General features: G+C 45.2%; 2 protein-coding genes across 3 annotated transcripts in view; one reads left to right on the forward strand and one right to left on the reverse strand.

The window, feature by feature from the left end:
* Positions 1-5,520, forward strand: part of JAM3 (junctional adhesion molecule 3) — a 40,404-nt gene extending 34,884 nt beyond the window's left edge. The window contains exon 9 of the mRNA XM_080983739.1: positions 280-5,520. Coding sequence (XP_080839865.1) covers positions 280-315 — 36 coding nt within the window. The 3' untranslated portion in view covers positions 316-5,520. The remainder of the gene's footprint in view (positions 1-279) is intronic.
* Positions 5,521-7,173: 1,653 nt separating this feature from the next.
* NCAPD3 (non-SMC condensin II complex subunit D3) overlaps positions 7,174-25,696 on the reverse strand; it is a 49,902-nt gene continuing 31,379 nt past the window's right edge. For both annotated transcript variants that reach the window (XM_080983378.1, XM_080983377.1), the window contains exons 22-35: positions 25,551-25,658; positions 24,499-24,737; positions 23,837-23,916; positions 18,162-18,299; positions 16,501-16,634; positions 15,362-15,561; positions 15,100-15,210; positions 14,002-14,178; positions 13,284-13,435; positions 12,778-12,905; positions 12,563-12,640; positions 9,793-9,867; positions 9,619-9,679; positions 7,174-8,289 (exon numbers count right to left, since the gene is read on the reverse strand). In XM_080983378.1, coding sequence (XP_080839504.1) covers positions 8,181-8,289; positions 9,619-9,679; positions 9,793-9,867; positions 12,563-12,640; positions 12,778-12,905; positions 13,284-13,435; positions 14,002-14,178; positions 15,100-15,210; positions 15,362-15,561; positions 16,501-16,634; positions 18,162-18,299; positions 23,837-23,916; positions 24,499-24,737; positions 25,551-25,658 — 1,790 coding nt within the window. In that variant the 3' untranslated portion in view covers positions 7,174-8,180. The remainder of the gene's footprint in view (positions 8,290-9,618; positions 9,680-9,792; positions 9,868-12,562; positions 12,641-12,777; positions 12,906-13,283; positions 13,436-14,001; positions 14,179-15,099; positions 15,211-15,361; positions 15,562-16,500; positions 16,635-18,161; positions 18,300-23,836; positions 23,917-24,498; positions 24,738-25,550; positions 25,659-25,696) is intronic.

Genomic DNA, 25,696 nt, shown 5'->3' on the forward strand with positions numbered 1-25,696 from the left:
TGTGGCAGGTGTGAGTGGGAGGCCGAGGAGGAGGAAGAACAGAGTGCTGCTTTCTTGACTCCATCGCCTCCATTCTGAAGCCACAGGGACCAAAGGGATGTGTGGAAAACCCAGAACCCCTCCTAAGTCTTAAGTGTAAGATACAAAAATGGCCTATAATGACTCCGTTTCATAGAATGACTTTGCTTTAATTTAGGCTGGGGCAAGCATTTGCAGAAGGTGTACCCTATAGAACTTCTATACCCCCCTCACCTGAAAAACTTTGTTTCTCCATTCCAGGGTGACTTCAGGCACAAGTCCTCATTTGTGATATGAAATGGCAGAAGAAATCTGGATTTTGCCCATCAGCAAGAATGGAATATGGATAGAACCTCCTTCTGGAACTCTTTATGAAAGAGCAGATAACAAATGGCGTGTGCATGGATGCGCTTTAGAGGAAAACTGAACAAATCACCCATGCTCACACACGTGTGCATACCTGATTTTTATTTTTTTGGCCAAAGTCAAGCGATGATTTCTTTCTTTCTTTTTAAAAATAACCAAACCAATCTCTTCTTCCCTGGAAAGTGCCATGTAGATCAGCACAGTCCAGACCCTGTGGACAAGGAGAGGACCTTCCCTAAAAGTATCCGTGGGACCACGTTCCTCCATTATTCCTCCATGCCACTGGAGGCTGTGGAGCTGCCTCCTGCCAGCGTTTTACAGATTGCCAGGCTACCAGCACTTAAAAGGGGAAATCTTAGAAATGGGCTTACACTACTTCCTTTTCCATTTCTTCTCTCTCTCGTTTTTAATTCTCAGAAGTGTTAACAATGGCAGTAGAACGAAATTCTGCCTAGAGAGATCAGAAAGGCCCTACTGGCCAGCTAAGCATCTGGTGACCTGATGCTTTGAGTTGGGATCCTGCACTCTCACAGCAGCTGCGTTGAAAAGCACAGAAGCAGTGTGTGCTTTTGTTTTCCTAAAGCGCAAATAACGGAAACAGCAGACACTTCCAGAGCCCCCCAGAAACTATGTTGCTGCCAGCCAATTGCTGTAATTCTTGCCAACGGTGTCCGCTTATTAAACATGCACACAAGGCACCAATCAACACATGGAGATGGCAGGAATTCCAGGATGGTGCCATAGGATGCAGTTCCCATGACAACACACACTGCACAAATAGGATGCCATGAGCCTTCTGCCATCAAAGCATCCTAGGGCTTAGGAGGCTACCATAGTCTTTATTGATGTCTTTTGTGCACCATGCCCTTTCACAAAAGTACTCTAAGCGTGGGGGCGGCACCCTCTCACGAGTCTAGATATATACAAGCCGCATTCCTTGCTGAGGCTTATATGCTCTTGACACTCTGCTGTGATTTTCTTCTGAGTCAGTTGCAATCCTCCATTGTGTCTAGGAACAGTGAGGAAGTAAGTGGGACAGCCATTCCCTTTTCCCCACTGAGTGTTCGTTAAGGTATGACAAGGTATTTCATTGTCATAACTTTATGCTGGCGGAGAAGGCAGATTAAGAGGGTGGGATTTGGTCTAGGATAGCCATTCCTCTGATCCTACACTGTCTCTGGCTCACGCCTCCCCACCTTGTAGTTGACAGTTGTCATGCCATCACCACACTTCACTATAACAGCTTAATTTGGGCTTAGGTGATGGACATCAGATTGTAGTTCTGGCAGTTAACCTCTGTATCAGCAATGACAGAACTAAGTGAATGATTCTCACATTGAAAAATAGCATGCCGTCGGGAAGGTTAGGCGAAAATCCTTCTTGCTGACATTCTAGTTTTCTCTGTGCGGGGTGTTTTATTCTGTATAGTGGAGCATCTGGTCATGTGAGCCACCCCTACCTGTATTAGGAAGTGGTACCACATAGGTGAACCACCTCGCCTTGGAGTTATCCAGGTGTTAAGGGTTTTCTTGGTGATGCTGCCTTCAGCCAGCCAGTGTAACTTGTGGATTCAATTATCACGTTGTTAGAAAGACTGGGATTTGGAGGGTGGTGTTGGCAAAAAATATATATATTTGTGTGGTTGTGTGAATCTGCTTTAACTGCTTGGGAGGATTCTTTGGTCATTCCATCTTTTTTATTATTCAGTAGGCTGATCAGATGGTGCATGGTCAGCTCAGCCTTGTCAGTTTCCAGTGCCACAAGTTGGTTGTGTCATCCTGCTCCTCCACCGCCACCCCCAGTTTGGCGTCTCCAAATTGAGGTTTTGCCCACAGCGAAATTCCCAAGAAACCCACATGAAGCAGGATAGAGTGGGACAGAGAACCTTTGCCGAATTTCCCATTCAATGTCTCCGCAATGTTTCAGCCATGTTCAGGCCAGCGTGAGAACATTTCTTCCTCATTTTACATCAAAACACCCCCTGTGCGCATACAGCACCTAATTCCGCTAATCTGCATTGAGCAATCTTGCCTGTTGTGCACCCCTTTCCATGCCAATCAAAGCAAACAGGTGCTTCCCTGGACAGGTAAGCGCAAAAGCCAAACCTTCTGTGCAGCAGGGCTGAAATTCCAACATGGTACCAAGACTGACGGCAAAGCTTTTCTACCGTTCCTCCTTTTGTAGAATTCCGCATTCTAAAGTTTTTGCAAAGATATATTTTGATTACTTAAAAAAAAAAAGTGGTTAATGTTTCTATTTAAAATGTAAATAGGTTGGTAGGCCAAACAGTGTTTAAGTAATAATGTAGCTTTTTTGAAAAAAGGCTTCTTAGGTTTTGTTTAATGACAGGTGGGAGATCCTGTGCTGATTCAAACCATATCAGTATTGTTAACAGAGCACAGAAAACTGTAGAAGACAAGGAAAGTGGGCAGCTTGTTCTCTTCCTGTTTCCCTTTATTTGGGGTTGGGGGTGGTTGGGGAATAAGACATCTTGTAATCTGCAGGAAGAATTGCTTTTATCTCTCAGTATTTCTGCTCTTCCTGCAGCAACAAAATGGACCAGGATGGAAGGAACTGTACAATTAGTTGCAGGAAGGGAAGTGTTTTATCAGATGGCAGCCTTCTGATGCGTCACGCCGAACGGACAGGTTTGTGGTAGAATGTGGCGTTAGAAGGAAAAGCCCCAAATGTGGGCAAGACCTTTGGCACACCCAGGGCAGCTCTAACCCTTTGGATGTTCCCATTGAATCCTGGACAGACATAAAAGCAAAAGAAGAGGAGTTGCCAAATGAATCTTGTTAAGTTTTAAGAAGGCTAAAGCCGCCTCCCTCTTAATCTCATGTGATTCATTCAGTTTCAACTTGAAAAAACTTGGGTCACAAATTAGAAAAGGAGGTTGATTGAGAAAGTACACAGGGTCCCCCCCCTTTTTTAGTAGTAATGATGGGGGCTGACAATACATCTAGCTATAAACTGATAATTCCGAGTTTCTTGCCATGTTTTATTCCGCCGTCTGGAAGGGTGCTGTGGGGCCAGTCATTGTGCTGCAAGAACAATTTCCTGCCGTGGGGTGGGGGTGGGGAAGAGGGGCAAGCGTGTGTTTCTAATTTTTAAAAAAGCATAGCGTACTTTTGCAGCAATGGTGTTTTTCAACTACCAATTTTATGGTCTTAACTTTGGATGCAGACAGTATTTTATATTATTATTGCATTTTTTGATTTTTTTTGGACTGTTTTGTGTTTCCTTTGTTCATGGTCTGTATTAATCTGCCTTGGAATATCCAAAACAGCGAGTGGATTTTTCTTTTCTTTTCTCTTGGAGTGTGTGTGTGTTTAAAGAGAGTTTGGAGATGTCATTGATGTGTTTCGTTTCTTTGCAGGGGCCCAGATCCCTCCCCTCTCTTTTCCAGCTAAGGTGGCAACAATAAAGGGGAAGCTGTACCAGGGCATTTCACTGCCGCTATCTTGTTTTGATTTAACCATGGCTACCTCTAAGAGGCATTCAACCAAAGCATAATTTTCTTCCACTGCCGAAATGCTTCCCCCCTCTAAACCTCAGTGATAGAATAGGGTTGCCTTCAGAATCAAAACAGCTCTCCTTTCCACTTTTGTTTGTTCATTGTGCTGCTTGGCAGAGAGCAGAGCAAAGGCTTGCAGTATTATAATTTATTAGAAGGAATTGAAATGAAGGGCTAGCAGCACCACCCACCTTTGAGACATGTCTGCACGACTCAAGCCCATCTGGGATTAGCAGTCATGATTTGCAGGCTGGGAAAATGGTAGTTCTGCAAGAGGGATAAGGTCTTAGCACAGGGATGGGGAGCCAGTCGGGTCCTCCTGATTCTGTTGGATTCTAGCTCCTTTTAGCTCCAGCCAACATGGCAAACAGTCAAGGATGATGGGATTTGGAGTCCCAACAGCATCTGGAGGACTACAGTTTCTCTCCAGCCCCAAGCAGAAATATAGTCCATCCTCTTTGCAAAGCTGCCACTGTAGGATATTGGGTAGCTGGTGCCTAGGTATAAGGGGAACATGGAGGTTTGCTTCTCAGTAGGCTTGGGAGCAGGGAGAGGACTCTGTTAAACAGCAAGCTGGGGGATTCAGTGTGTGCTATCAGGGCACCTGGCTAAGGCTGAATTGGTCTTGGGTTCAGTTCTTTCAGCGCTGCCACTTTGCACACAAAGTTGCAGAATTTTGGATGGTGCAGTTTTAAGAATGCAGTTGGAGAAACCATTTTCGAATGGTCCTCTGTGGCTTAAAAAAAACAACAAGCCACCACCACTACAGATAACGAAGTCTCAATTAAGGAGGAAAACAATGCAGTTTGGTATACGGAGTTAACTTTCCACTTAGGAAAGTGGTTTTTCCTTTTAAATAAGTGAATGAATTTTTCACTTATACTCTGAAATGCTACTGTCCATCCTACCACCTCTCAGGACCATACTGTCCCATTCTGCAGCAGGTGACTATGCAGCCCCGTATCATGCAAAAGGAGGGGGTAGAGTGGGGGAGCATACCACTTCAACCTGCAGGTGGTGAGGGGGTCATTTTTTGAATGCTCTACTCCACACCAAGCATGCAATAATTTAGCACTTAAGGAAGAAACTGTTCATACGGTCATTTCCTCGAGATGCTTCCTTTATAAGCATGCACTGTGTTTTAGATGGAAGACTGTTTAAAAATGTGACCCTGCTAGCTGCAGTCTAAAGTGGCACAAGCCTGCCTTTTTACCACCATAATCTGCTCTTATACAGGAGTTGGCTGTGGTTGTTGCCTTCAATGAAGTGTTCTTCCAAAAGGTGAAAAGGGAGAAAGACCTAGATAGGAGGGACCGATTATTCATCTCCTTTTTATTTATACCATGGGAGTATCTTAGATTGAAGTCATATCAGTAGATCCAGTTTTGTCACATAGATGGGTGCTTGAAAGGCTGATTCCTCATTTTACTTGGATACTCCACCCCCGAAGAACATGACTATTCTGGGTTCAGAAATGTACCAGTGGCATCTCTTCCCAGGTCAGGGGTGTCCGCCCTTGAAATAGCTTCACAGAATTCATTGTAAATATTTGACAAGTTTGTACTAATGTGTTGCATTTAACTTTGCCAAGAATGTTTTACATAAATATAAAAAGAAAAGGTGTGTGGAGTAGTCTTTTGTTGCGGTTTGGGAAGTGAGGTGGGATGACTTCTCTGCAAATAAAGGGTGGTGGACACATGGAGGTGCTTTTGGAGGGTTGGGAGATGGTTTGCCGCTGAAGCCACCCAGGGGTTGTGTGAACTTGTTCAGCAGGTTCCTGTGTAGAATTAAATATTACCTAGCATTTGGGTGAAATCTGTACAAGACAAATGTTAGAGGAGTCTCACTAGGTTACTGAAACCAACTTAGCACAGCAACTCTCCCAGAAGGACAACTGACCTTTCTTTGTGACAGTGTTCCCTTGGGGAGGAGGATAACTTCACTGGACTGCAGCAATGATGGATTGCTTGTATGTATGAAGTCAGCACCACAGACACAGCTTTGGGCAGACAGCCTGAGAGCAGCTTGGCTGCAAAGATGGGGTTACATGATGAAACACAAGGTTATATATACTGTCACTGTTTAAAACCTCAGCGCCACATGTCTTCTGTGGGTAGGACAGAGGTATATAAATGCTTTAAATAAACAAATGGACATTTAAAAAAAGATGCCAGAAAGCACACCACAGTTGAATTAGCATTTGTGTGTTTAAGGGGTGGTCTGCATGGAACAATCTGCAGTCCATACAGATGCAAGTCAGATTTTTTAAAAAAAGGTTTGTGACCCATAGTTCCGCCTTCTCTCTATCACCCAATAGCATTTCTCTATCTTCTCCATGCAGAGGGCCTACCACTTGCTTGTTCTTCCTCTTGCTTTGAACATAGCTGAACAAATCTTTATTATTAGCTTTGGCCTGCCAGGCCTTTGCCCTGCAACTGTTAGCTACTTGTGTATATTCTCCCTTTGTGATTTCCCCTTTCTTCCATTTCTGATACATAAATTAGCCTCTCAAGCAATTATGGAATCTAGCTGCTAGCACAACAGAAGGCTGAGACAAAGCTGTTGCAGCAGGTGGAATGGAAGGCAGAGAAGCTCCTCCCACACCAAGAGGGTCCAAGTCATTAGCCTAATCCTACATATAAAGCAATGCAGGGGCACAATGCACAGCTGGAAGCCTCCACTACTGAAGGAGCATTTCTGATGCTGGATGGGTGGTTAGTATAATTTCTCTGTATTGATAGTGCTTTTCCCTAATTCACACAAGATGCAAAATAATTCCAGAATAAACTATGCAAAAGTTGCACAAAACTACACAGGTTAAATAATCCAGTTCCCCCTCTAAGCAGACAATTCCAAACAATTTCATACAGGACAGCTTTTACCAATAGGTCCTTTATGCCAGGTTTCTTGAGCAGCTGACTGGCCCCTATGAGTTAGAGCCAATGCTGAACTAGACTAACCATTAGTCTAACCTTAAAAGACCCTTTTATTTTTAGAAAGTCATGCAGTCAACCCATCTGGGAATTTAAACATAGTCCTGCCCTTTTACATTTGACCCTCATAACAGTCATGTTTTCAGACCCCTCTTTTATAAGAACTATTTCTAGGTAAAATGCTCATAACTTTGAGAGCCTCTTGATCAAGATCGTCTTCAGATATTACACTATTTACCTATGCAGGAAACAAATGTATTAGAGAAGGCAGCAAGCAAAAGGCTCAAACAAGTTACACACACACACAATCTGCAAATATGTTTTCAATCAAATCAAATGTAAGCTTAGCTCTTATTTATTGTGCATACAATCATAACCAAGCCTAAGTTAAGAACTTGGCTGGAAACCAAGAAATAATCTATTAAGATAAGAACAGGAAGGTTGTATATACACAAAGTTATTCACATGCTGCGATTATTTGAATAAAGCTCTCTCACCAAGTTTCTTCTCCGGGAATGGCTTCGGCACAAGTCTTCAAAGCCCTGTAGGTCAAATTTGGAAATGTAGCACCTAGTTTTGCTCAAATTCCAGAAGGCTGTGGCCCTTGGTCCTTTCTCCTTGCACCCTTTGCTGGCTAGGGCTCCAAGTTCTAAACAGAGGACAACACAGATTCTCCTGACTTCTTGACATTTGGACTTTCAAGAGAGCAGAAGGAGCTCAGCGGAGAAGGAGTGCTCATGTATAGAAACTTCCTGTGGCTCTTTGGCTTTTTCGTGGGGTGCATGGAGGGGAAGGATTCTGTAATAAGGGATGTCCAACTGCAGCACGACACTGTTCACATGCATTCTTTCCATGGAAATAATTGCAAAGGCTTTCCCTACAGTAGATGATCTGATCTGGACAAAGCATTTGTCCATGGAAGCCAAGTCTCTTTCCCATTTGACTAAACACTGGTATTACTCAAAAGGTGCGTGTCCAGAAAGTAAAATGAGATAAAAGCTGTGAAGGTAAATGTTTGAAGAAAGATTTTTTTGTGAGACAGTACATGTTGGTTCTTTGGCAGGAGCAACTCAGATGTGCAGCCCCGCTGACCTGGATTCAACTGCCTCAATGACTTTTAAAAATTATTCCAGTACATGTATATACAAGCTCAAATATATACAGAGTGTGCCCCAACCAGTGCAGTGATGAATTACTAATATTAACAGTATCAAAATAGACATTTATCATACAGCAATTACAAAAGCAAGCCGTGATCTTCAAATAGTCTCTTCAAGCCATTGCAGAGAGGACGTAAAACATGATCATGCTTCTTTACAAGCTGGGGCTATAGAAGGCAAGGGCCATCATTTGCTTGACAGCCTGGGAGTCTTGCGGCTGGACCTCCTCAGCCCTACACTTGAGGGGTTGCTTCTCATTGGAGAGTTTATCTTCCATTGCTGAGGCTGCGGCAGCCTACAAGTTGAGATGGAAAATAGTTTTGAAAAATAGGTTAAGTAAACTAGTGTTTAGAGCAGGGATGGGCAATCTGTGGCCCTCTGCATGTCATCAGACTCCAGCTCCCATTAACGTCAGACTACATGGACAGAGGATGATGGGAGCTGTAGTTTAATTAACATCTCAAAGTACACAGGCTATCCATTCCTGGCTTAGTCATTCTGCACTACAACAAGCAACACAAGTTTAAAATCTGCACAAAACGGGGGTCTCGCCAAACAATGGGGAATCTGCTTTAGTTCAACGAGGAAAGCAAGGATTGCATCCATTGTTGGTCCTATCCAGAGCAGACCAATTGAAATGAGTGGGCATGACGAGTGCTATTTTTCTAGAAAAATCGCTTGAATGCTGCTCATGTAAACAAAATCCCTACTCGCTGAAAACTAGAATGAGAGAGAGAAGGCTGGCCTGGAATACTTCTTCCTAACTTACTACAGTGGTACCTCGGGTTAAGTACTTAATTCGTTCCAGAGGTCCGTTATTAATCTGAAACTGTTCTTAACCTGAAGCACCACTTTAGCTAATGGGGCCTCCTGCTCCCGCTGCACCGCCGGAGCACGATTTCTGTTCTTATCCTGAAGCAAAGTTCTTAACCTGAAGCACTATTTCTGGGTTAGCGGAGTCAGTAACCTGAAGCGTATGTAACCTGAGGTACCACTATTTGACGGATGGAGAGGGTTTTGCTCTGAAATATGGCATGTAGTAGTTACTTATTTCCAAGACTTTTGTGTACAGAGTTATTTTTAAAAAGAGAGTTATGGGAAGCACTCTTGACATCTGTCTCCCAACTGCAGTTTACAGTGATATTTTCCACCAGCAAGCTTTGAAACAAAGGTCATTTGGGTGGCTTTCCGATGAACAGCACATTGACATCTTCTCTATTCAATAACTCTTTGCTGGCTGCACCACAAGACACACTGTATCACTGTCATTTTGCGAAGAGGGCAGTTACCGCTGGTTTCTGCCAGGGAGAAACAGCACTGGTGCCTGGGAATGAATTCTGTCTGTGATCTCCACTGCAAGGAGCACAAGTGTTGGTTGGAGTGCAGAACTAGAACTGGGGGAGACCAGCGTCGAATCCCCGCTCAAATGCAAAGTTCAATGGGTGACCTTGGGGCTGTTGCACTCACTCTATCAGACTAATACATAAAACGGCAGGAGTGAACTATGTGTGTCACCCTGAGCTCTGTGGAAGAAGAGTCAATAAAAACATGCAGAACTACTGTTTGGCACAAGCTGATTTTGGGATTGCAGAGCTGCCCCATCCAAGGCATCTATTATACTCACGGCGAATCTGGTAAAGGCAAGCAGATAATCTGACTTGGTGGCTCCTGGGCTCCTTGATCTCCTGCAAGTGGAACGGCAGAAATATTAATATGCCTTGGGTTTGTTTTTTTCTTTCTTTCTGTCTGTGTTTCGTTTCTTTCTATCTAACCACAATAATGCACAGCAGCAACTTACCTGCATCTGAAGCTGGCGTTTGGGTTTGGTGGATATAACTGACTCCTGACCCAAAGGTCACGTTGTTAATAGTCTCTGGGGGAAAAACACCACAAAGTTTAGCACAAGCTCACCTGGACACTTAAGAACTGAAAGGAGTGTTGCGAGAAGGGGGAGTGGCCAATACTAAACCCCTCCCTAGCAGCCAGACCTCCTCAGATTGCTATAACAAAGATGGGGGAATCAACCAGGTATGCAAACACCTAATTGCTCAGGGTAAGGGAAGGAAACAGTTTGAAATATGGAAAATTCACCTCCTCTCCTTTAACTTCCATTTTTCAGGCTCCTGATATGCCATTCATGGCTTCATGGAGATTTGTGTGGGTAAGCAGGCTAATAAAATGTTTGGGTAAGTCAGTAGGTAGGTTTTGGGGAGGAACCATATTCGCATGCTTTGCCTGCACAATATCCCGGATTCAAGCCCTGGTTGATAGCCGCAAGAGACTCTGGAGAGATGCTGCCCATCTGAGTAGCCAGTTCTGATTAGATGAATCAGTGGAATGACTGCACACCAAACTGTGTGCAGAAGCAGCTCTTTAGTTTCCAGAGAACCCAGAAGCAGGTTCAGAATAGTGGCACACAACAGGAGAGGGAGGATGGGAGTCTTGTAGCTGCTCATACATGTAACACCAATCTATGGCTTGGCATTATGTCCTAAGGGACTAAGTATCCTGGCTCACAAATAAACCTATGGTTTGTTTAACCTAACTATGGCTTGCTGTTCTGCCAAAAGTAAAAACACTTGTTTAACCATGGCTTGCTTGCATACTCCACCCAAGGTACTCACCACCCCAAAGAGGCACAAGAGCAAACTGTGGCTTGTTTGTTCAAGTCATGATTTGTTGAAGAAACAGTGGGTTGGCACACAAAGTGAGTTTTTGTTCAGGTTTCTCTCTGTGTCTGTTGATTGTTTTTTGGACCATATAGTTTCCTTCTCATTTTAGGACCGGGGGACCCAGAGCCAGTGGGGCGATGACAGCTCAATCCTGGCCAGCTCAGGCAGTAGTAATGTGACACACAGCTTGTGTCACTGCTAGGAAGCAAAGCTGGAATTTTAAGCCTTGGCCCCCAATGGGATTAACAGTCCCCTCCCTCCCACTCTCCCCAGCATATGTTGCTTAAATGGAGCATCAGTGCCAGCCCCCAGGCAGAAAGGAAGGCACGGTTTTCACGGCTGTGGCATCCCAAGACTTTGCGCAAAGCTGACGTCGGGAAGTTAAGGACATCTGGTGTTAATGTTGAGTCTATCAACTCAGCCAAGTCGGGGAGAGGATGGCACAGAGGGTCAGATGTCTGCAGTCAGCTTGCTGTGAATATCACAGCATGGCTTTGAAAAAGAGACACTCTCCTGGTCACCTAAGGTCTCAGGGCACGGTCTTTCCCTGGCCTGTTGTAGATCACTTTTAGACTGAAGATAGCAGCAGCTATCACAGAGCATTGGAGCCCTTCCAGAATAAAGGCACAGGCTCCTGTAGGCTTCATGAGGATTTGGTTTCACAGAGTGCTGCCTTTATTCCCCCCCCCACCCCTTTTTTTTTGGGGGGGGGGGTACACATGCAAACGCGAATGCCCACCAGTTTAGGACAACTTGTAGCAACACACACAAACTTTATGACCCACTGCTTAAGGTACAGTCAGGAAAGTGTTCATTCCACAATCCTGTGTATGTGAATAAAAAATTTGGGTCTCTGGGCACAGCATCCAGCATCCTGTGGTTCATCTTATTCTTTCAAAAGGTAAATTTCAAGCCTTAAGTAAATGTGAAATCTTGCAAATCAGAATGGCGCCCATTAGCATTGCAAGTGGTCAGGGACATGACTTAGTGCCCTGCATGGCTCCTTCTTCTGCCATGATTAGGAAGATCAGGGTACAAAATACAGGTAATGCAAAAATAAATGTAAACTTGCAGCTTCCTTTCCTTCCAGCCAAAACCTGCAGACTGACTGTCACTAGGGACAGGCTACCCACGAAATTGCCTGAACTACCCTTTGCTGTCTCATCTGCCTAGTATGATTTGGGAAGAAGGGGATTCAGGAAGAGTTGTCAACATGTGAACACACATTTATCAGCTAATGTCCTTTAGGAAGATGGACTACAATTTTGAAGTGGAGCCTGAAGCCAAAACACTGTGCTGGGGAAGGTACCAATGAGTGCGGGTCTAATGCTGGGTTGATCTACCAAGAAATGGTCATGAGGATTAGTGCTGAGATATTTGAACAGAAAAACATATATGCACATCAGGATTTCAGACCACTGAGAAAGAAAGACCATATACTAGGAATGGAGAAATCTGTCCCTTCAGATGCTGCTGGACTACAACTCCCATCATGCCACCACTGGCCAAGCCTGATGGGAGTTGGGGTCTACAGATGAAAAGAATGGTGTTCATTCACCATGAGCTGTTACTGGTGGACGCATCGTAGGAAGGGATTCATGACTCTCTTAAAGTAGCTATTTGGCTGCCTGGTTGGACTCTTTGTTGTTATGAACTGTGTGCACTGAATTTGTAATACTCTGCCATTTTCTACCGTTGCACTTGCCAGGTTTGGTTTCTTTTCTTTGCAAGGTTGCAGTGGAATGCAATTTTCCTTTTGCGTTTTCTTTATGCTTGACCAGAAATGGCAGAGCTAGGGGACTAGGAGACCACCGAAGCCAGCCCTGCCACATTCCCCTCAAAGTAGGGCTGCTTCCACACACCCCTCCATAACAGACCACCTCTTCAGAAACTTACGCTCAGGGGTACTGATTGCTCGACCTTCCAGGGGAACGTTGGTTCCAGATGATGGTCGGTTTAGACTGGCCAAAGACACTAAAAGAAAAAGGAGAAGAGTGTTAGAGACAGTGACTATCCCCAGCAAGACACCTCTAGTTAGTCTGGATCAGGAACTGTGTGTACATTTAAGGTGGTTCTGAGACAGAATCTCTACCGGCTAAAGAAAGGCTCACCTTTACTGTTCTGCCTGCTCCCTGGAGATGTGGGTCTCCCGCCCAGGCTCCTGCTGCGCTGACTGAAAGCAGCCTCTGCGACCTTCTTAGCAGAGTTGAGGATGGCAATGGTATTCAAGGACCTGTTCCTAGGAAGGAGGAAAAGAGATGTTGCTGGCGTTCCGGTCGCTGCAGAGTAAGCAAGCTTTAGAAGAGCATCTGCCGAGCATCACAAGGCGACAGCTAATTGGACCTCTGGAAAAAGATTAATTTGAACCTGCAGTTCAGTGCATTGATACACTTGATTTATAACCTGATGGTATGTAGACAAACCTAAGGCTAGCAGCAACCATCTCGCACAAAGTGTGACAGTTTAGCACACGATAAAAGCCTAAGTGTATAAGGCAAGCTGCACACAAATGTTGTCTGCGAAGATGCACAGAAGATACTCAAATTCAGGATTTGCTGAATCCCAGAAAAGCAGAAGAAGTACAGACAGCCCAACTTGAGTCCACAGAGTCCCGTACCTGGCCTTCAGGATGCCTGGTCTGGGCGAAGTAAACCCAACAGATGCTGGAGAAGGAGGAGGTCTCAAAGGCGAGGCGGAGTCACTTGCAGCAGTTGCAGAAGCACCTGCATTTTGATAACCAGGAAGTGCTTCTTTTTCCAAAGTGGGAGACTATGATTTAAAAAGGAGAAAATGGAGCAGTGCTTAAATTCCACTATGGCGTCAATCAGGGGCAAGGAGGGCTTCACGCTACTGTCAATAGGCTCACGCCAACTCTGCGATGCCAACCCCCTCATCATTCCTGTGTTACAAACAGAAAACTCAAGTTGGGTGTAAACTGTCTTAAAGTCACTTGTGGCAGAGTTGGGAGCTTTTGCCCTGCCAGCTTGGGGTGACAATAGGAGGGGACAGAACTAGGCTGGAAAACAGGAACAGCCAGTGAGGGGTTTCAACGTAATCTAGCACAGGGGTGGGGAACTGTGTATCTCCCATCCCTCTGGGGTGCAAAACTCGGCAGATGAGTGAGGCCAGCCAACTGTCAATCTCCTGACATCACGACGTCAGCTGCTCCTTGGCATGCTACCGCAAAATCTTGAAAAAGCAGCAGCTGGGTACGCCAGCAGGCAACAGTGGAAGAGGGTTGGGGACTAGCCTGTTGGGAAAAACAGGACTCACATAGCTGTGGCTAGCAAACACAATCCTCACAAGCCCCTGCTTGGGAGGGTGGGAGTTTGTACCTGCGTGACTGCCAGGACGTGAAGGGATCCTGCCTCTCTGGCCAGCTCCTGGTCTTGCTCAGACTCCATTTTCAGCTGCTCCTCATACTTCCTCATGTCGTACTCCAGCTCGGCGGCCAGCTGCTTGTCCATGGCAAAGAACTCTTTGATTTCATTTCGATAATCTTGCATCACCTCCTGGAAGATGCAACAGAGAAGTCGGTGGTGGTTAAACTGGATGCCTTAGATATTTGTCATGGGCTGTTTTTAAAATCTATACCTGGTTGTTCTACTGTTTTACAAAACATTTTTGCTGTTTTTAAGGGTGTGCTTGTAAATCCTTTGGGATGCAGACGTGGAAGGGTATTATTTCATCAGCTATGCTTTCTGCTGATGTTCAAGTGAAGATCTTAAAGCTCCAAGTGGTGAAATGACCCTCTGATTTAAAGAATGTCTGGCCAAGATACTCAGGCAATCATACTGAAGCAGGGAAGATCAATGATGGCAGTTGGCTAGTGTAGAGAACAAGCAACTGAAGCAAAGTCCTGGTGTGTGTGCGTGCACACACATGTAAAGACTGACATTGCTCCATAAGGAAGGGCATTATCTCCAAGTGTATCTTGTGCTCCTCACTCAACCTTCAATGTCCAACAATTGTTCTTTGGCCACTGTTACCTATGACACAGGTCATTCTCCCCTCCAGTCTATCAAGACACCAGAACAGGCTGGTGCAAATGCTTAATTGCGCCACTGCCAGGCCGAAAGAGCCTCCAGATCCTATCGAGAGATGCTACTTGTGGCATTTTGACTGCTGATCATTTAGCCCAGCAACATTAAACATGCCCCCAGAGGCTCCTCGGTGTGCGTCCAGGCAGAGAAGTAACTGGCTCTCTTCCTCTGTAGACATCCTTATCAGTCGCACAACCTCCAACCAGTCCATCATGATCTCCCACACCTCTCTACTGCTCAGACCCCAGGACAGTAGGCAGCATGTGCCTTGTCACAATACGTGGCAATCAGGACTGGGCAACAATACGCACTGGGCGCAGCGAATGCCCAGGGCAGGGGGTTGCCCCTGAATCATGGGTTTAACTAAATGACCCTGGCCTGAAATATTACCCGGAGATAGTTCATGAGTTCTCTCAGAGCTGGAAGCCTGTTCTCCTCCAATGAGGTCTTCAGCGACGTGATGATCGGAATGACATTCTCAATAAAATTCCTCTTCTGAACCTGTGGGGGGTTGGATTGAGTAGAGATGGATTCAGTAGAGATGCGGCTGCTTTATTCAAAACAAGAGAGAGTTTTAGCATGTTGCTAATGGAGAGCACAGTGGTGTCACTCCCAAGGACTTTCCCAGACTCTTTGGAGCTGCTATACTCACTTGCGAGATCATTTTCTTCTGGGCCACCCGCACGACGGCGTTGGCAATGGCCAGCTGGTCCTCGTCCGGCTCAATGTCATCCTCTGGCCTGGATTTCATGGCCGAGAGCTTGATCTCCTTGCAGCTCAGGACCTCAAAGGTGTCGGAGAGCAGAGCGCTAGCCTCCAGGTCGAGAGGCAGGGCTCTGTCCACAAAGCAGGCTGGAAACAAAAAGGATGGAGAAAGTGGGACAAGTGGTTACTTCCAAACACCAGAAAAGTCCAACATTTTAAGCTGGGAGCAGTGGTCTTAGCTCTGCACAAGGCTCTTTGCAGTTAGGGACAGCTCACCTAGTCAAGCGGCTTCACAGGGAAATGCAAAATGAGGTTGGGGCTTGCTTTTAAACTCTTGTGCAAGGGCTCAAAACACACACACACAAGTATACTGGCACCCACTGCAAGGAGAGAGGGGCCTTGTTCTTATGAATGTGTCTCAACCAATTAGATGGAGATGAGAGGCTCTTGTGAGGCCAGTGGCATAACCCGCCAAAGAAGTCTATCCAGCACATTCAGAAGAGTAGCTGCAGAAGCAGTCTAGATTTTCTATCTCATGGTGAAGGCCTCCTTTAAAAGCTCCTCCCAAGGATAAAATGAAGAGGGCAGTGACCTTCAAATAGCAACTCCCAGATATTTAAGCCAAAAGAGAATTTCCCAGAGCACCACTCTAAGCCTGGGAACAGACACTGAGCACAGCCCCAAATCCACTGCACAATGCCGGTTCAATCACAGGCTCCTGCAACCGAACCTTGGAATTAACAAAAGAGTGTAAAATGTGCACAAGAGGCAAACAAACCAATACCTCCCATACAAGAAATGGGAAACCCTGCAACAATTCACAGCTAATACTAGCAGTCTGGGAATATTTTGTAGTATCCATGGCATTTTGGGTACATCATCACAACAATCCTTTCAACAACGCTGCGAGAAAGGCTTGTGATCTTTGGAACTGGGCAACTTCTGAGCCACTCTGCAGGGGTGTCACCCAATAGGCACTGAACTTCATGCACAGAAGGAGTTTTGGAAGCTCCCCCCCCCAAAAAAAATCACACTGTGAATTAACATTTCACACAGTGCCTTCTGCGTAGGAAGATACAGCCATACCCAGAATGTTCAGGCTGATTTTGGTGGTGATGTTGAACCTCTGCTCATCGGTAAAGTGCTCCAGCAGGAACTTGTAAATCTCCATCCTTTTCTCTTTGTTAGCTTCGCCCTTCAGGGAAAAGAGTTTCTTCTCTCTGTAGCAGGTGAATGAAATTCATTGATAGCTAAGAAACACAAGTGCGTGTAAGCTACCCATCTATTCAACATTCAAAACACAGACATTAGATCCGGCATATCACTGAAGAGGGAGGGTAGGAAACAGGATTCGGCCTGTCGCCCCGAGGTCAATCATCTATCATTAAAATGGGCTTGATGACAAACAAACAAAAAAAAGTGATTCCTGCATTCACAGTACAATCATCTTCTCTTCTCTCTCTCACCCCAGCTCTCACTAACCTACCTGCCACGTTCTCCTTTCCCTCCTTCCTGAGGTCTCCTCTTTCCAGCATCTCCTCTGCAAGTCAGGGATGGGTGAAACTAACTGCCCTCCAGATGTGGATGGCCTGCAGCTCCAATCATCTCTGACCATTAGCCATGCTGGCTGGGCCTGATGGGAGCCCAACATCACCTGGAGGGCCAGCGCCACATCCCTAACTCTGGAGTCTCCTCTCCCTCTCGCAGGATTCCACAGAGCTTCCCCCACCTCACATTCCATTATGTCAGGGCAACAGGCAGGCAGCTAGCAAAATGTCAGTCCTCAGGAGAGGCAGAGCCCAAGTTTGATCAGGAAGGGCTTGGGCATTATGAGAATCAGAGGTAAAGCAATGTCTCCCTGCAAACAAGCAAGGGCTGGGTTCATCTGGTATCGGGGCTGAAGCGCAAGCTTTGACCTCGCTGTGTCGTTGGTGGCCCTGACGTACAGAGCTTGACTTTGCCCCACAGAAGCAAGCAGCAGCCCGCCTGGGAGAGGGCAGGCCAAAGGACGCATTAGGACAGGACTGCAACAGGGGTCACTTCGGCACCTCAGGATCCTGCTCACTGAAGATCAACCCCACAGCCAAAGTGCATCACCTCAGTTTCGGGTCTGTTTCCCAGTCAGACTACAGTGCGGCAAAACTTTAGAAACTGGCGTTTACTTATGTATAAAAGATGGACTAGCTATTCGCTCTGAGCCAGTTTCATCGGAACATTCTATGGGGATGTTTGTCAGTAGTGCAGCATTGCAAAATGCCACTATGTGGGGTGACGAGAGGGGATTGTATCACTCCAGTCCTTAAAACACTACACTGGCTGCCAGTAATACTGGGCCCAAACACTTCCCAGCCTCAGTGTCTCATCAAATAGCAGCAGGTGTCCTGCTCATTGCCCCATCAGTAGGGGCGGCTTGCAAAGCCTTGGTGCTGCTGCTCTATTTATGCAATTCTCTCCCAGATGAAATCTGGCAGTCCTGCATGCTAGCAGCGCTCAGGCGCAAGTTGGAATCGAATCTGCCCAGCTGCTGGCCTGTGCTCAAACTCTGGGTGATCATGGCTGTTGAACTGTGGTTCTAAGGACGGAATTATTTTGTTGTTAGTATCCCCATGCCCTGTTGGCAAAAGGGTGGGATATAAAAGTGATGACAAGTGACGCTTTGACCGCAGGAGGATCCTGCTCACCACTACATGCAACCCCCTCCCTCCCACCCCATTCATGTTAATGAAAATAGCCACCACTCCACGGACCGCTCACTCTGGGGGAACCGGTTGTACTTCTCATGCCTCTCATAGCTGTTGAAGTGGAAGATGCACTCGATGAAGTGCTGGGAGAACATCAGCGGGTTCCTCTTCAGCAGGAGGTGCGCCAAGCAGAATTTAGCTAAGCTGCAGGGAGGAGAAAGGGAAAGCATGTCAGAAGGCCACCTCAGTGGCTTTGGTTTGCAGGCAGCGACTCGCTTTTTAAAACTACCTGGGAGCCACCACAGGTATGAAATTTACGGCATGTAATGCCTTAAGAGAGAATATTATGAAAATGATATACAGGTGGTACATAACCCCAGTCAAGCTTGCAAAAATCTATCATTTGCCCGATAACAAATGCTGGAAATGTAAAGAAACTGAAGGTACATTTTTTCACCTTTGGTGGACGTGCCCAAAGATTAAGGCTTTCTGGGAAATGATATATAATGAATTAAAAAAGGTATTCAAATATACCTTCCCTAAGAAACCAGAGGCCTTTCTCTTGGGCATGGTCGGCCAAATGGTGATAAAAAAGGATAGAACTTTCTTTATGTATGCAACAACAGCAGCAAGAATACTTATCGCAAAGTATTGGAAGACACAAGAACTTCCCACGCTGGAGGAATGGCAGATGAAACTGATGGACTATATGGAACTGGTGGAAATGACTGGTAGAATCCGAGACCAGGGAGAAGAGTCGGTGGAGGAAGATTGGAAGAAATTCAAAGATTATCTACAGAAACACTGTAAAATTAAAGAATGCTAGAGTGATGTTGGATTGAAAATAAGTGGTTTCCAGCTGTACAGGATTTAAAGTTATAGATAGATTAAGATTAAAGATTAGGATTAAAGAAGTTTAAGGAAATGGAAACTTGGTATTTTAAGAGGTAAAATTTTAATGCTATATTATATTAAAGATTAAAGATTGGGATTAAAAAAGTGGAAAAGAAATTGCTGGACAAACAATTTGGACTGGAATACAAAAGAGGGAGGTATGAGGAGGTCCAGAAAATAAGTAAATTTAAACACGGAAATGAAAAGGTGATTGTTTTTAATTGTTCTGTTTCTTTTTTTGTTTTTTGTTCTTTGTGTTTTTTTCTTCTTCTTTGGATTATGTACTGTGTATTTGTGTATTTCTTTATGTTTTTCTGTTTAATCTTTTACTGAAAACTTAATAAAAAATTATTTTTTAAAAAAAAAATAATAAAAAAAACTACCTGGGAGCCATATTCTGAGCTAAGCATGGGAAGGAGGGGTCAGTTACATTGGCTCTGCCCTTCGGCTCATTGCCATGTGACCAGAGAAAGGCAAAGGGCTCCTTAGCCCCTTTTCTTCCCAGGGTGGAGAGAAACAGACGCTTTGGGCAATGTGAGGTACTCTTCCCTTCTGAACCTCAGTTACTGGGTTGCCACTTTGTGTGTGTGATTCATGTGCAAGAGAGTATTAAAGAGAGAAGAGGAGGGAAGAAAGACTATGCCAGAGCCAGAATGAGCCCCTGGGCCACCACTTGCCGACTCAAGGTTGATCAGCAACAGGAAAAAAGTATTAATTGTTGTATCAGCAAAGCAACAGAATGGGCTGCCAAGGGAAGAGCCCAAACTATGATTGGAAATACAGTTTACACAGCCCTGATTAACAGGCATTTAACCCTTTTTCTTGCGACACAATCGCAAGATATGGACCAAAAGTACCTAAATCACATAAGGCAACGCCAGATTTGTGCGGAGGTCACATTCCAGGTTATTGTGTGCTTGCATGAAGTCGTGTGTGGTTGAAACACCCCGTTCTGCCTCCCCTTTTTAGTGATGTATTTTATGACGTTTCTGGGTCACTTCCGGGTTTGTGCTACGTGCACCAAGCATGAATGTGCACATATCTGTCGCGTCTAAATCGGAGGTTGCCTGTCCTGTACTTTTTTTCCTGTAGACTGGTGACATTTTGCAACGGACCAGCTGAGCGGCACAGAAGCCAAGATAAAAGGGCCTCTCTCAAAATGCAGCCTGGGGTGGGGGGTGGGGGAAATTGTGTGGTTCTTCTGATGGTGAGCTTTAATTCCCATCCGCCCCAGCCAACATGGCCAATGATGAGTATGTTGAAGGGAACTGCAGTCCCAAAGCTCTACATGGCCACAGGTTCCCCTCCCTTGCTGAAGCCCACCTCATATCAGACTGGTGCTTAAACGTCACAATGTTTAAGAAACATGGGGTCTATTGTTACACCGCTCCCTTATCCAAGACTCCTTTGAAAAGCTTTCAGGGCTCATCCTGCAATTTTGCTTCTAATTATAATTCAACATAATTAAAGAGAGAAATAACTCAGTTGAACAGTAAACACCGACAGTAATTACAGTGTTTGTGATAATTAACCAGCAGTCACTCGTGCTAGCAAGATCTTATTAAGGAGATCTGGTATTCCCGGCCTGAGACACAGCTTGGAATCCACAATGACTAGGGAGCGTTTTTTAATAAAATTACTCGCTCCCTACGTGTGGGCATTTATTGAGAATACCCCATTAATAGCCGGGCAGCTTTTAAATGAAACGTTGATGCGCTCCACAGGAAAAGGCAGCTCACTGCTACGGTCTCAACGCTGTAACAGGCTGCTGTGGAGGAACGGATGGGGGGGAATGGGGAAAGCTGCGCATTGAAGAATGACTGAAGTACAGATAAGTAAAATTAAACTCACACAGAGTCAAAATGAATGCATAATTAAGCTCGTGGAATATATTGCCACAAGGCGGGGGCGATGGTGATTAACATGGGTGGCTTTTAAAAAGCATCAAGATCATTTTTTAGAGGGCCTGTCTGTCAACAGCTATTAGCCACTGCCACTAAATGCAACCCTCAGAACCAGAATACCAGGAAAGGGCTCCCAGGAGAGCATCTGTTTCACACACGGGTTCAATCTCCAATGGAGATTTCGAGGCAGAACTGGGAGAGACTCCTGGCCTGAAACTGCAGAGAGCTGCTGCCAGACAATATAGACCAGGGCTTCTCAAACTTGAGTCTCCTGCTGTTTTTGGACTACCATTCCCATTAACCCCGACCGCTGGTCCTGCTGGCTAGGAATGATGAGAGTTGTAGTCCAAAAATGGCTAGAGGCTCAGGTTTGGGAAACCCTGATATAGACAATACTGAGCTTAATGAACTAATGGTCTGACTTGGTATATGGCAACTTTCTGTGTTCCTTTTCAAGTCGAGGATGCTGGGGACAAACTATCAGAGAAAGTGCTTGTCTTAATCCAGAAGAACCTGGCTATCTGCTCTGTGTGTGTTATTATTTTTTAAATAGAATGCTCAAGCTCATGGCCAAGGAGTCTTACATTCACACCAGTTAAAACAGTAAGGGGGGGGGGTAAGATATTGAGGTAGACTTTAAACCAATTTCTTCAAATAAATCCTGCAGATTTAACCCCCAAATAAGCAGGCTATCTAAATGCAGAAAATCTGCAAGGGTCTAAATGATGACAGGGATTTCAGACTCAAAAGAAGATGCAATATGGATCAGCAGCAGCTCACACCGATATGCCCAAATTGCATCTTATGCTACAATTAATGCCTGGCATAAGGCACACAGTGAGCTTAGGAAATGTCACATTCTGATTTGGGATCATACAGGGAGGTCTAGAACATTCACCTTATCTGGTTGAAGGCATTTTTAATGGCCAAGCTCAAAAGCTTCCATTTAAGAAATAAAAAAATTAAGAATAAAGAAAAAGATATTATTATTTTTGAATCTGCGGAAATATAGGATACAAGCTAGTTTGGACTGTACCTTTTGAAAAAACAGGTACTTTTACCAGGTAGTAAGTTTTAGAAAGCCACAGAATTAGACTACACAAAGAGTTCCGTGGCTTCTGAAGCTTGCTATTCTGTCAATGACGGACCTGATAAGACGTAACCTGAAAACATTTGGGATCCTGATTGTCTTTTTGGAAGCACAAGAAGAGAGCCACCATGTGGTGTGAGCCACTGTGATGGAAGTGGATAGTGTTGGTCTCAGGAAAGATAGGTTCAAGCACCTGGCTTATTTGGTCACACTGTACACCTAATTGTGTGGCAGGTCTTTTTCAGTCCAGGTGGTCTTGGGCAAAATCTGTACCTGTCAGCCTACCCCATGGCTTTAGATTAGCCATGATTCATTTAAAACCCATTTGATTTCAGTGGTTCTACCCAGAGTAAGACTAAATCTCAATGCCCACCATTTCCAACATCCAAACTCAGCTGCTTAGTTTCTCTGGGTTGGAGTCTGTCTATAGCAGGGGATATTTTAAACCTCAGTCCTGTGGCAGGGGTGGGGGCAAATGCAGCTCCCTAAGCCTCTCCCCAGACTGCATCTCTCCCCAGCTGTCCTAGCTATCATCGTCAGTGGTCAATGATGCTGGGAGTTGGAGTCTTACAGATCCCCCATCCCTAAGTTAATTTCACCCAGAGCTTCCAGGTGAAAGAGACACAACATTTAATTGTCCAGATCAAGTAGATTAAATATTTTTAATCAGGTGAAAAAAGGTCTCTTAACAGATCAGACAACAGATCTTTTATATCATTTAAGGACAAATACTGATTTTAAAAAAAAGAGTGGAAAACACCATCTCAGAAGAGGCACAATTTCTTTGTGTCTTCTGAGATGATGAGTGTGTAAGACGATGCGTGTATTTGTGTGTGTGGCCTAAAAACAAAGAAAGGATTCTTCTGGCTCCTGGACTAGTGTTTTGTCTGCAGTGCAAGGTAATTAATCGATTACAATTAATTGACTCAGATTTCTTTAATCAGGTGTCCGTTTTTACCCTCAAAACAGAAAGTGGAAACACACAGAGACATAAACGGCTGTGCAGAAAGCACATTAAAGATGATACAAGACCGCCACCAGCTGGAGAGACAGGAAAAATGTGGCACCAACTACAGGTGCTGCATGAAAGCCAAAGGGCAACAAGATTGTCCCTGTTAGACTCGTAATTTAGGACAACTTCTTAAAAGCCTAGGAATGAGTTTCAGAATTAATCTTAAGAAAGCATACATGTGGGAAATGTCAAATTGCCACTGACAATCCCAAAAGATTTTCCAATCCCAAACCCACAGTAAAGATTTTAAAACATTAAGCAGACTTATAAACACTTTTTTATGAAAATAAGAGACACACACACGCTCACACGCCTACTCACAGCTCCCCATTTCCCAGCTGATGTGAATGGGCCTGGTCCATCCCTGCTCATCAACTGACTGGAGAGGGGGCAATTTGCATTGCATCCAGATGAAGTTTAAATCTCTCCACCCACCCAATGGCTGTGCCTACTCAACATATTTTTCTTTTGCAAATGCAGCCAAAAATTAGGTTAAGGCCTTTTGTTCTTGCTCCTTTTGGTGGAGAGGAGGGAAAGAACACCTGAATGGGTGTTATCCACACCTGCTTTGTAAGAACTGACAAAGACATCATGAAAAGATAAAACGATGGAAAGGGTAAAATAGTTTCTCCCCAAGTCTGTGCTTGCTGAGCGGAACTGTAGACGCCAGAGCTTTTATTTAAAAAATGTTTTCTACTTTTCAGAGTTGTTCTTATAAATAACCAAGAGGGAACAAATTCCAAGATTTCACCCATCATTCAGACATAAGCAAAATGTGGAAGCAGAACCAGGTTTCATCCCTTTTATGACTCCGGGGCGGGGGAAGAAATGATGGTGTTACCTTGCGATCTCCTGATATGGGTCCACCAAAACACTGACAAATCTGAAGAAGAGGGATCCTTTCCATTTCACAAATTCTTCCTATGCAACAACAAAAGTTGGGAGGGGGAGAGGATGAGCATGCTTCAGAGGCTACTAGGCTTTCCACAGAATCCACAGCATGCATACAAGTCTGCTAACATCCACCGCAAATCCTTGATGTGCAAGTTTAATGAACTCTATGACCTATAATTACATAAAACGAGCAATGGTTGTATATCTTCACCTATTCTCTCGTTCTTAGTTTGATGCCCAAATTATTCTAGTTTTGGTTGCCAAGGGATGAGGTGCATAGAGGAGCAAAGCCCTGCTCCCATCTACTGGAAATCATATCCCTGCCCAGATTCCCTCCCCATTTTATCTTCCCAGGGACCTTGTGAGATTGATTAAGATGAGAGAGGAGACAGTGACTGTCTGAAGGTTATCTTTTGAGCTTCTGAGGTGGTGGTGGTGTGGAACTGAACTGACATCTGTTCAACCCATCTGCTACACTAAACTGGCTCTCCTTCACCATCTTGAGGGCTGCAAACTTAGGGCTTCCTGTTGTGACATGCCACCCTTGACATCAGAGCCAAAGTGCAGCACAACAGAGAAGACCCCAAGGCCAACCTGTGCTTAACTCACCTGCAAGAGGTTGGTAAGGAGAATGAGCGTCTGCTTCCGGATCAAAGGTTCCGGATCCTTCAAGCATATGGCGACATCGGGGATGTACCTGTCTACCTTGTTGGTGTAGCGGATACAGAGGTCACAAATCACAATGACGACGTTATTGCGGACAGCCACGTCCTTGGACAGCTCTAGTTCTCGAACCAAGGCGGGAATGCATTTGTTTGCCAGGTCCTCATGCTGGAGGCAAAGCTTACCTATCAAAGAGGAAGAAACAGGGAGGAAGGAGGAGGATTAGGCTTGAGCCACTGGACTGATCTCTTCCGCCTGTGCGGCAGCAAAGTGACGCGGAAGCAATCGGAAAGAGAAATAATCCTCTGTATGAACAAACGGGGGAAGGGTGGCTCAAGGGCCGCAGGGAGACCCTCGTGTGCAACCTGCAGTCCCACTAGACTAACACACTGCCATCGTTAAAGACAGTCAACTGGATCAAGACTTAACCATTTCTAGTGTAAACTCAGAAATCAATGGGATTTAGATTAGCCATGCTTCATTTAAAACCCATTTGATTTCAGTGGTTCTACCCAGAGTATGACCAAGTCTCAATGCCTACCATTTCCAACATCCAAACTCAGCTGCTTAGTTTCTCTGGGTAGAAGGAGTCTGTCTATAGCAGGGGATATTTTAAACCTCAGTCCTGGCAGGGGTGGGGGGCAAATGCAACTCCCTAAGCCTCTCCCCAGACTGCATCTCTCCCCAGCTTTGCTTTGCACTCTCCTTGAGTGTGTTTGCCTAGCTGAAATGTGTTTTTGAACTCTGATCATGCCCCTTGCTTGCCTGCATGGAGGATTGGCTGGGGCACACACCTACTGCACATAGGAGAAAAACCTATCAACTTTCCCCTCTGGCCCCATCCACACTGGCATGGAGCTCTCAGAAGGTTATGCAGCTCTCGAGCTGAAAAAGGCTCACTGGCCCTGATATATCACCAAGGTTTACTGGAGAAGGATGAGGAGAACAAGAAGAGGTGGCACATGGTAAGGAGTTCTTGTGCAAGGGAGAGCTCTTACCTAGCGTAATGAATGCGTGAGCTCTGACAACAGACGGAAACACAGAGCCTCTGAACTGGGACAATGGTTGAGATGGGGGAAGGTCCTCGCTACTCCCAGAGCTGGACGCTAGGGAAAGAACCATGCCAAAGTTAGAATGGGGCATC

This window comes from Podarcis pityusensis, assembly GCF_964106645.2.
Source record: "Podarcis pityusensis genome assembly, chromosome: 15".
Classification (NCBI taxonomy): Eukaryota; Metazoa; Chordata; class Lepidosauria; order Squamata; family Lacertidae; genus Podarcis; species Podarcis pityusensis.